Source organism: Rhamphochromis longiceps, linkage group LG8, assembly GCF_057381845.1.
Source record: "Rhamphochromis longiceps isolate RC_006_pf linkage group LG8, R_longiceps_female_GT1.1, whole genome shotgun sequence".
Taxonomy (NCBI): domain Eukaryota; kingdom Metazoa; phylum Chordata; class Actinopteri; order Cichliformes; family Cichlidae; genus Rhamphochromis; species Rhamphochromis longiceps.
Genome location: NC_140564.1, coordinates 13,572,480 through 13,582,615, shown reverse-complemented (window position 1 = coordinate 13,582,615; position 10,136 = coordinate 13,572,480). Strand labels below are relative to the sequence as shown.

Here is a 10,136-nt window from a genome sequence, read left to right as displayed (position 1 = left end):
CTCAAAAGTTGAGTTTGTGTGATGATCCAGCTGCTGGTCTTTGTTGATGTGATGGTGAATTAGTGACTGAATGGGAGGGGCATAGGGTTGCGCCCTTTAAGCTCCCACAGTCAGTACATGGTTGCTGTTGTCTGTGCAACAACTTCTCCATTTTGTGCGGTTTTCACATTTTTGACCTATTGCCATTAGCTTGAAGTGATGGTGAACTGCCAGAGGTTAAAAAAAGTTAAGGTTACTCCAAACTGAAAAATAATGTACATTTCAGAATTATAATTTAAAGCTGTTCTGCAGCAATGGAGGTTGATCAAGCCTTGAAACCTGGTGCTACTAATTCCTACAGGTGTTCCAAACTTTTCTTGAACCCCCTCTGTCTGCATAAAAGCAGTGTTGGAACACATTGTGGTACCATATCCTCGTGAGCATCAGCTAAACAGTGCTGTACTGTGTGTTGCTACAAAATTGGTGAGAAAAAGGCAATGGAAGAGAGGCTGTTCACATGACAACAGCTTAATAGTGTTTGTAGTAAACAAGTCCCAGTTTCAACTCTGAAGAGAAGACTTCAAGCTACAGGTTTGACAGGATGAGTTGCAGCAAGAAAGCCATTACTAAGTATTTGTACTATGCTTTCATTTCAGAGTGCAATGAGACATTAAAAGCATAACTTCTGATAAAAAACTGGGTTGTTTTCAAACTTTTGACCAGTGGTGTATGCCTTTGGAAAGCTGAGTAACTCCCAGAAAAAGCCATATCACCAAGCATAAATTACTGCAGTGGCCACTTTATAACTCTCTGTCAGGACAACAGAGCTCTAAAAACATGTTAACATGGTCATGATAACGTGCTGAAGAAAGTGATTAGCGTGACTTTGAATCAAGCACCTTAAAGTAGATGGGCAACAGCAGCAGAAGAGCACATCAGGAGTCACCGCTGTCAGGAAAGAACAGAAAACTGAGGCTTCAGTTTGCACAACAGAAAACTGAAAACCTGCTGTGGTGAGATTTCTGATGCAAAAACATCACAGAATCCTTGCCTGACGGATCGGTGATCTTGTCTACTTTCTCACACTGTGTTATCTACTGTACCCAACATCCCTCTGACATCACTGTATTAATGAATGCCAGTGACTCCGAGTACAATCTGATTACTTCTCTGCAATCTCGCTCTCACCAAGCATCTGAACGAGCGCTTCCCTCCAATTAAACTGAGAGCTTAGGGCTGTTTGGGCTCAACCAGTCAATTAATTGATGCTTCCATTGTAATAAGCTTGCTTTCATATTGCCCTTTCATCATGTCCATTGAGCATTATTCACTGATCCTGCATCAGATCACTGAAACAAACAGTGATCTGAGGTTTGTGATTAAAAAACAGAAATATAATATTAGATGGATTTGACACCTGTGATATATGCATGTGTTGTTCTGATGTGGAGTGACTGTGCTTCTCGGGACTATAATATCAAGCTTTTCTTTTTTTTAAAAAAAGAAAGAAAAGTCAATTGTGTCAATTGTGGTCCATACTAATGACGGTCCGATGATGGAGAAAGCGGAGGGCCGTGCCTTCATATTCATGCTTTGAGGTAAAAACCAACATCTGTGGAGTTCGACAAAAACATCGAAACCAGGCCATCGTGAGTGCATTACATAACTCTGCCTCACACAGTTTAGCTGTCCCAAGGTTATGTTAAAAGACACCGACCTCGATTATATGATGTCCAGTGGACCGTGAGCCCAGCTGTCCCTCCCAAAGCGCAGTCAGATCCTGCTAAATTCATCATGTCAGATTACATTTTCTCTGAGAATTAGAGAAGTTTTTGCCTCCCTCAACACTGCCAGTTTGTCCTGTAGATGTTATATCTTCCAGCATCTTTTTTTTTTTTCAGGTAATACACAATAACCTCCTTTTTCTTTCTTATTTTTTTAGGGAGGGGCAGATTTGGACTCAGCACTACATGTATGAAAGACGAAGGATGAGGTTTGGGATTGTCTTGCTGAAATAAGCAAGACCTTCACTGAAAAAGGTTGTCATCCATTCAATTTAATTCAGTTTTATTTATATAGCGCCAAATCACAACAGCAGTCACCTTAAGGCGCTTTAAATTGTAAGGTAGAGACCCTACATAATAAAGAGAAAACCCCAACAATCACACGACCTTTGAGTGAGCACTTGGCAGTGGGGAGGAAGAACTCCCTTTTCACAGGAAGAAACCTCCAGCAGAACCAGGCTCACAGAGGGGCATCCATCAGCTCCGACTGGTTGGGGGGGTGAGGATAGGATACAAGTTGTGGAAGAAAGCCAGAGATCAAATAGATATTTTATTCATTTATTTATATTTTGGCTTTTTTATACTGTGGTGTAGCTAGCAATAATATCAAGCAGCAAAAAGAAGACTTTAGTTTGAAACGTTTGCAAACCATTCTCTGTGACCGCGTCACTCTCTTGTCGTTTGTGCCTCCACGCTCCGTTTTCCTTCAGACGAGCAGGTGTAGAGCAAAACAGTGTGTCTATTCTCTCAGCACCTTTCTGCCTCCCATTTTCCACACTGATCCCCTCTCCGTCTCCCCCTGCCCACCCAAATGTCAGCCCTCACATCTTCTGCTATCAAAGGCTCTGCAGTCGCAGCAGGATCCACCCAAACCTGACTGCTCCTCTCACATCATCCAGCTTCACACGAAAACAAGTGAAGACAAAGGAACAATGAAAAAATGAAAAAAAAAAGTGTTTGAAACACACGATCGGTTCAACATTACGTGTGTTGTGATTTGGTTTTCTGTAATTTTGTGGCTCAGCGTGATGTAATAAAGCAGCACTGGGACACTTCAGAGGCAATCTTCATGTTAAGTCATCATCATCATGAAGCGCCTGGAAAATAAAATCCTTGTTCTGGTGACACCACCACACAGAAACACAGACATCCATTCTGTGATACTGTGATTTTGCAAAGTGCTGTTTTCCCAGTACATAATTTCATCAACTGTATAACGGGGGGTCAGTTATAGACTCCAAATATACTGTCTATGCAAGTATATACCCTATGCAAGCATCAGGTTAGCCCCCCTTTTACCATCAGAACTGCCTTAATTCTTCATGGCACAGATTAAACAAGGTTCTAGAAACATTCCAGAGATTTCTGTCTATATTTGCATGATAGCATCGCACAGTTGCTGCAGATTTGTCAGCTTTCGCGTTCATCGTGTAAAATTTCCTGTTCCAACACATGAAAATGCTGCTCTAATGGACTGACATGTGGTGACTGTAGAGGTTGTTTGAGTGCTGTGAACTCACCGTTATGTTCTTAGTTTTCTTTTTATAGCTGCCACTAGGTGGCACCTAGTGGGGTCATCTGCTGCTCACGTCCTTTGATGGTTGATGTGCTGCGCTTTCAGAGATGCTCTTCTGCATATCTTGGTTGTAACAAGTGTTCTTATCAGCTTGAAGAAGTCTGGCCGTTCTTGTCTGATCTCTGGCATCAACAAGGCGTTTTGTCCCAGAGCACTCACTGGACATTTTCTCTTTTTCAGACAAATGTCTGTAAACCATAGAGATGTTTTTATGTGGGGCAGTATATCAGCACATGTGACACTAGCAACCATGCTACATTTAAGCTCACTTAAACTTCAGCGGGTCATCGTATTCTTGATCATGTCTACATGTATACTGTCGTTTCCGTCACGTGATCGGCTAACTAGATATTTATGCTAAGGAGCAGTTGAACAGGTGTACCTAATAAAGCCTGTGCTGAAACTATTTAAAAAGTGAAAGTTTAGTTTTGGGCATGTCAGAACCAGCTATGATAATTTGGTGGTAAAAGGCTTTCTGAGAATGTGTGACTAAAAATCCTGTGTGACGGCTGGCTGCGGGGTGGCAGGCTCCTGTCAGAGGGATGTGGGATACAGAGGAGATCTTTAGTCCTTGTGGTGCTGTAGCCCTTTAGAGCTCACTGTAGCTAATTAGAGGCATGGCCTCGGGACTTTTATCTGCTCTGTCTGTATATGGGTGAGAGAGAGATGGTAATGATGCTGCTCTGGGGAGCTGCGGCAACCTGTGTATGTGTGAGTGTGAAAGGAATTTGTAAGAGCACACTGAGCTGGCTCATGCTTGGATCTTGTGCATTGTTTATCTGCATGTGTTGCAGTTCCTGTGTGTGTGAGAGAGGACGAGAGCTCCCAAGAGCTCATCAGCGTCATTGACAAGGATCCCCTCATAGTGAGTGAGTCAAACTGGACGTTAGAGGCAGAAGTTAAAGAGAAAAGAAAGAAGAAGTGATGAAGGTTCAACTTATGGATGCTCCAGACTCCCAAATATCCTTGATCAAGATACTAACTCCTAGTTGCTCTCTGATGCATCCATCGGTATATTTTTTGACAGAAAGTGCATACACATGGAAAAAAGTGCTTGCATGAATGGGTGAATGAGGCACATTATATAGAGCGCCTTAGCAGTATTATATATTTTCTATCATAATACAATATTTTATGTATTTTTTATATATAGTACAGTTTAAAACACCTGTTACAGTCTGACCCAGGGTATTTGTATAAGTGACAAAACGTATTTGTCAAAATTACACTGTAATCTAGTGGCTTTTTATTAATGCCAATAATTTTACACCATTACTTTTTGCAGATCCATACATGCCACAGTTGAAGCCTTTATTAAACAGCTGATGCTGGGCTTTTCTCATGTACTCTGAAACATATTTAAAGATTCAAAAACCTGCCGACTGTCCCACAGAAATGATCTATAGTGTTCCTTCAAAATAAATTGCCCGAGATGATCAAAAGTAAACTTTTCAGGTGGTTGAGAGAAGCCTAGTTGTTGATCCATTTAGGCAGGGGTGTGTTTTCATTCAGAAGCAGCTGTGGGGGAAATGCAGCTTGAAATTTGTGACAACTAGCACACAAAAAAAATCCAGTTGAACGTGGCTTTCAGCACCAAACAAAGAACTGGTAAATGTGCTCAGGTCTTGTTTAGCACTACGAAAAATAAAAAATACAAGGGTAAGCAAACTTCTGGAAAATACCCTCCTGTTCCAGATGGAAGCTGCTTTCTTTATTCTTTGAGCAACATCGCCCTCTTGTGGCTTTAATTTCATTACCAGGCTTACTTAAATCACAAAGCTGAGATGTATCTGTTAATGTGAAAAATCAAAAGGAAAAAGAAACACATCTTTAGAGTTTTTTTTTTAAATGGTATGTTTATTTTTTTAATCTTTTTTTTCTTTAAAAAAATGACAAGGTCCAAGTTCTCTTGGAAGCCCCGCCCTCCCCCTCTGTCCCCCAGCCGGCTAGCTTGACTCTAAAGCAACCAGCAAAGAAAAATAGTCATATGGACAAATTGTAATATACACCCGATATACAGCAATACATAGTGGTCTACCATAATGTTACCAATTATACGCAACCTCCAATGAGGCTTCAATTCAAACTGTTGCCACTGATAAGGTTCATTTCAACAGCAACTCTCAACCAATGAAGGTTGTATCTTTGACTAGTGTGGGTGGGGTTTAGGTTGGCATGGTGAGGCCACAAGCAGCTGCCTTTTTTCTTTTTTAAAAAAAACAAAAACAATCAGTGGCTCAGCTGACCATTGTAACATTAGGTGGCTTTCACTCAGCTGTTGACCTAAACACCCACCCTTTAAACCAATCAGATTCAGCATAAGTGCAAAGTTTAGGAGGCACTGACACACACTGCTATCTCTAGGAGCCCAGGAAAACATCACAGACAGTCCCTTCTCGCCTCTGATCTGTCCAGCTGTTTACTGAGGGTTGAAATGGGTTGAAAGCGACCTGCAACTTTCGGCTGGTTTACTTAAACCTGGCTTTAATGCAGGTCAGGACACGGGAAATGGGATTTTATCCGTTTTGGTTCCCTGTAGAGTTAAAATCTTTACAAGTCCACTTCAGGTCCACCAAGTAATTTCAATGAATTTAACACCACCTCACCTTGCATACAGCAACAGCCAGTGAAAGACAAGACAAACTGAGTAAATGTGTGAGAGTGTGTGTGCGCGCGTGCATGTGCCAGACACCCCCCGCAGTGGTAGAGACAGCATAGAGTATGTGCATGAAATAAAGACGGAGCCTGTACACAGTGTGAGCGACCATGTGTTCATCTGTGTGCGTCTGCGTGAGGTGCTACAGACGTGGCTACCAGTGCAGCTGCAGGTCCGTATTGTCCAGAAAGTCGGCTGAGAACACGCTTTGCGGAGTGTGTGGCGCCAACGGAGCTAAACTCGTCCCTCCGTCTCCACCTCCTCGCTCTCCTCTATTGCCCTCGCTACCTCCACTTGCGCTCCCTACCATGTCCAACCAGTCCATGCTATCCAGGTTGGGGTCGCCAAAGTCCAGCCCCGCAGAATGCGGGGAGAAGCCCAGGTCGGACGTGTCCATGGGGGAGGGGGGGTGGTCCAGGATGCTGGGCGTGCTCAGCATCTGGCTGTGGAGGTCGTCGATCAGCGCCAGGCCGCCGTCGGACTCTATGCCCAGCAGTGGGGTGCCCGTCGTGCTCTCCAAGAAGTCCTCCAGACGCCCGCTGCCTGAGCAGGGCCCTCCCACCGTAGACTCCGGGGAGATGAAGGCCTCTGTGGGGGTGGGAGGAGACAGGTGGAGGGGGGATGGGGCAGTGGATGGAGAAGGTGGGTCAGAGTGGAGAGGGGGGAGGGAAGGGTCCGGGTTGGCCTTGAAGCCGGGGATTTCTGGGGGAGGACAGAGAAATAAAGGTCATCAAGACGTACCGACCTGTGATGTCTCTCTCACATTAAACTGAGATCTCATCATTACCTCCACTTTTGAGCAGGATGTCAAATAGGTCGTCCATCTGCTGGCTGTTCAGGCCATTCTCTGGCTGTCGAACAGAAACACAGTATTCATTAGCCATCATGTAGCCAACAGTGAGGTATCATGTAGTTATTTAACACAAAAAACAGCAGCAGGTGTTCTTCACTGGAATGTTGCAGGGGCGATTTCTTTTAGATAATTGGGTCTGATAGGATGACACTGATCTAGTCTACCACTACGTCCTAACAAACCCAACACCACTGCCACTCCTCTGCAAAAACATTAGAGACCAAAAAAGTGAGAAGATGGAAAAAAGGAGTCGAGACAGGGAGAAAGATCAATACTGCAAGGCAGATGGAAAGACAAGACATGCTGGAGGACATACTCTGAAGCGCTGAGAAGAAAGGGAGGTGTTGGGTTTAGGAGAGGGAGGGGTGAACAGCGTGTGCCGGTCGTAAGGCGGACACGCCTCCTGTCTCTGTCAGCATGGTGCCATGAAGTGATGAAATGAGAAGAGAGAAGAAACAAGAAGACAAATTTAATGAACATGTGGAGAGAGCAGGACCACCATTAGAGATGACATGCTGAAGGTAACTCTGCCTGGAAGCAGAGGAGGGAGAGGAGGAGGAGAAGGGGGAGGTGCTGCTGCTGGCGTTACCTTGAGAGATGACATTAAGTTGTTTTGGCTTTCATTGTCTGAAATGTCGTCAAAGAAAGGCTGCAGGTTGGGTGGAGCGGTGACGGGCTGGCTGGGTTGTGGATCACCTTTGGCGTCTAAGTGCAGCCCCGCTTTTTGTCCCTACGGGCAAAGAGTGGCACGTTTAGAACGGAAGGCACACTTGCATATGTTAATCATGCAAGTCTTATTCTGGGATAAGATGCTGTTTTTTAACCTTTGTTAGTCCACAATCTAACTTGGATGATTTTACAGTGTCTCAGTGGCGACACCTTGTGGTAGGAATCTGTTGCTATTGTTGTCTTCAGGACTAAATTAGTAAACAGAGATCAATTCAACGTGTATTTACATAGCGCCAACCCACAGTAACAGTTGGCTGAGGGCGCTTTATATACTCTAAGGTTAAGACCTTACAACAATACAAATGAAATGAAGAAAAAAGTTAAGTAAAAATGTTGGGAAAGTTACAATCTACACCATGCTTACATGTTTTACTGAGAAAGAGTTTTTGCTGTACCTTTTTGCTTGGTTGGCTCACAGGCTCGGCCTCTGCCTGACATTTTGATTGGCTGTCGGTGCTGGGCAGTTTACTTGGAGTTGAATTCAATCTCTGAAACGTTACAAGTACGCAAACATTCATATTCTGTCAAACCATTTAATATTACGCGCTTCCCATATATAAACAGTACATGCAAGACTAACCCTATCCTACTGAAGTGTATTTTTTATTTTATAATTTTTTCATCCATGGACAGTAAAGGTTGAAATACTACAGTAAGTCAATGACATTTGGCAACTTCAGGTGACGATGGGTGGGGACAAAAGAAAACAAAACAAGAAAACCCCCACCGGCGACATAAGATAAACTTCCTAAATTAGTAAATATACCCTAGTGACCAGCTGTCAGCTTCAAAGCAATGTGTGATAAGCGACTCACTCAGAGTTTTGACAGAACTGAACTAACATCGTCAAAAAGACACTGCTGTTGTAGGCTACAGCTGGTGACAGTAGCTCTTGTTCTGCACAGGAAGCTCTACGAGCTAAGACAAGAAATCTTAAGAAAACCCACAGCAGGTGGAGAACGGTTACACATGCCACTACAACAAACGCACAAAGGCTGCAGAGTAATTGTAGGGCTAAGTTTACTTGCTGCTGTTCAAAATACTGACTGAAGGTGCAACGAATTATTTGCTACACAGTATATATTCATTATTTTTGTATAATGTACAAATAGTCTAATTTAGAGGGAAACACTTAGCATTATTACCATTATCATCAGAATACCATGTTCCCTGTACCTGCAGTGTGATGCGTCCGTTGGTTTTGGCCAATGAGGACACTCCATTCTGTCCATCTGTGGTGTGACTGGTGAGAGCGATTAGGTAGTGGTTCCCGTTGGTGTCTGTCACCAGTGTAGGTGTGCCGTTGGCCTTAAGGAGGTCTAATGAGATGGCCTGAGTGTGCACTGGTGTGCCATTCTGTTGCTTGATGATGACTGGAGTCACCTGGAAACAGAAAAGTTGCATTAGCATTTTATTATATGCTATATACTCATTGTAAAGACTGCAGCGTGTGTGCTTTCAGTCTTTGAAGTTCACAGTATTACCTGTTGTGTTGAGGCTGCTGATGTCTGCTGTTTCTGCTGCTGCCTGTGCTGAGCTTTCAGCTGCTTCCTCTGATGAGTTTGGCTCAGTGCGGGTTTCTGACTTGTCACCGTCTGGTTTTGGATCTGCAGCTGAACCTGCTTTAGCTGAACCTGGTTCTTCTGCTGAGCCTGCTGCTGCCCTTGGGTTTGCTTGAGCTGGTTTTGCTGTACTTGCTTCTGCTGGGCCAGTTTCTGCTGCGTTATCTTCTGCTGAGCCTGGAGCTGTTTCTGTTGGGTCTGCTGGAAGATGAGCTGCTGCAGCTGCTGCTGCTGGTGGATCAGGAGTTGAGCCTCTTTCTTTTGGTGATGCTGTTTTTGAGGATTCGGTTTGGGTTCTGCGGCCTTCGTCGGCTGCGCCTGACTTTGTTGCTGTTTCGGTTGTGGTTGCCGTTTTTGTTGATCAGACTGTTGGAGCTGCAGCTGCTGAATCTGCTGCAGCCTGAGCAGAGTCTCCTGGGAATACTGCATCGTCAGGACCTGCTTCTTTGACAGAGCCTCCTCTGTTACTCCCTCCATTCCTTCCTCTGGCTCTACCTCCTTTTTGACCTTCAACACGATGCCATTAGGGAGCGTAGGGGGCTGAATGGCTGAGGCTTTTATTAGCGTTTGGAGCTTAACCTCTGGGGATGTTTTGCTCTTATCGCTTCCTTCCCTCTTGACCACTATCCCACCTGCCATCTTGCCTTGCTCCAGCTGGGACCTGAGAGTCTCCACCAGCCTCTGCTTTTGCCTCAGCATCCTGGTGAGCTCCTCGATCTGTTTGTCCTTCTCCTGGAGCATCTGGTCTTTATCCATAGATGACGTGTCCATGGCTGCTCCGGGCTCGGGGGTTTGGACAGATGCAGGTGAGGACCTGGACAGACTGCAAGAGCTCTGGATCTCATCTTTGACTGCGAGTGGAGAGACATTTGCTGGGTGCTGAGGAGAGGGGTGCAAGGTGAGCTGGGTCAGCGGAGAGCTCACCTGAAGGACACACACATTAAAAAAAGGAGAGGATGTTAGGAAAATGTCTGGGTAGACACAAAAATGACAAAGT

At 44.5% G+C, this 10,136-nt stretch overlaps 1 protein-coding gene across 6 annotated transcripts in view; it reads right to left on the bottom strand.

Moving 5' to 3' along the window:
* Positions 1-5,201: 5,201 nt before the first annotated feature.
* The window catches only part of mrtfab (myocardin related transcription factor Ab), a 44,355-nt gene continuing 39,420 nt past the window's right edge, over positions 5,202-10,136 (bottom strand). For 3 of the 6 annotated variants that reach the window (XM_085415846.1, XM_085415847.1, XM_085415850.1), the window contains 7 exons: positions 9,062-10,063; positions 8,754-8,960; positions 7,973-8,065; positions 7,438-7,578; positions 7,165-7,257; positions 6,783-6,846; positions 5,204-6,697 (listed from right to left, as the gene is read on the bottom strand). In XM_085415846.1, coding sequence (XP_085271972.1) covers positions 6,150-6,697; positions 6,783-6,846; positions 7,165-7,257; positions 7,438-7,578; positions 7,973-8,065; positions 8,754-8,960; positions 9,062-10,063 — 2,148 coding nt within the window. In that variant the 3' untranslated portion in view covers positions 5,204-6,149. Of the gene's footprint in view, positions 6,698-6,782; positions 6,847-7,164; positions 7,258-7,437; positions 7,579-7,972; positions 8,066-8,753; positions 8,961-9,061; positions 10,064-10,136 lie in introns of all 6 variants that reach the window. The other 3 variants (XM_085415851.1, XM_085415848.1, XM_085415849.1) reach the window with 2 other exon arrangements.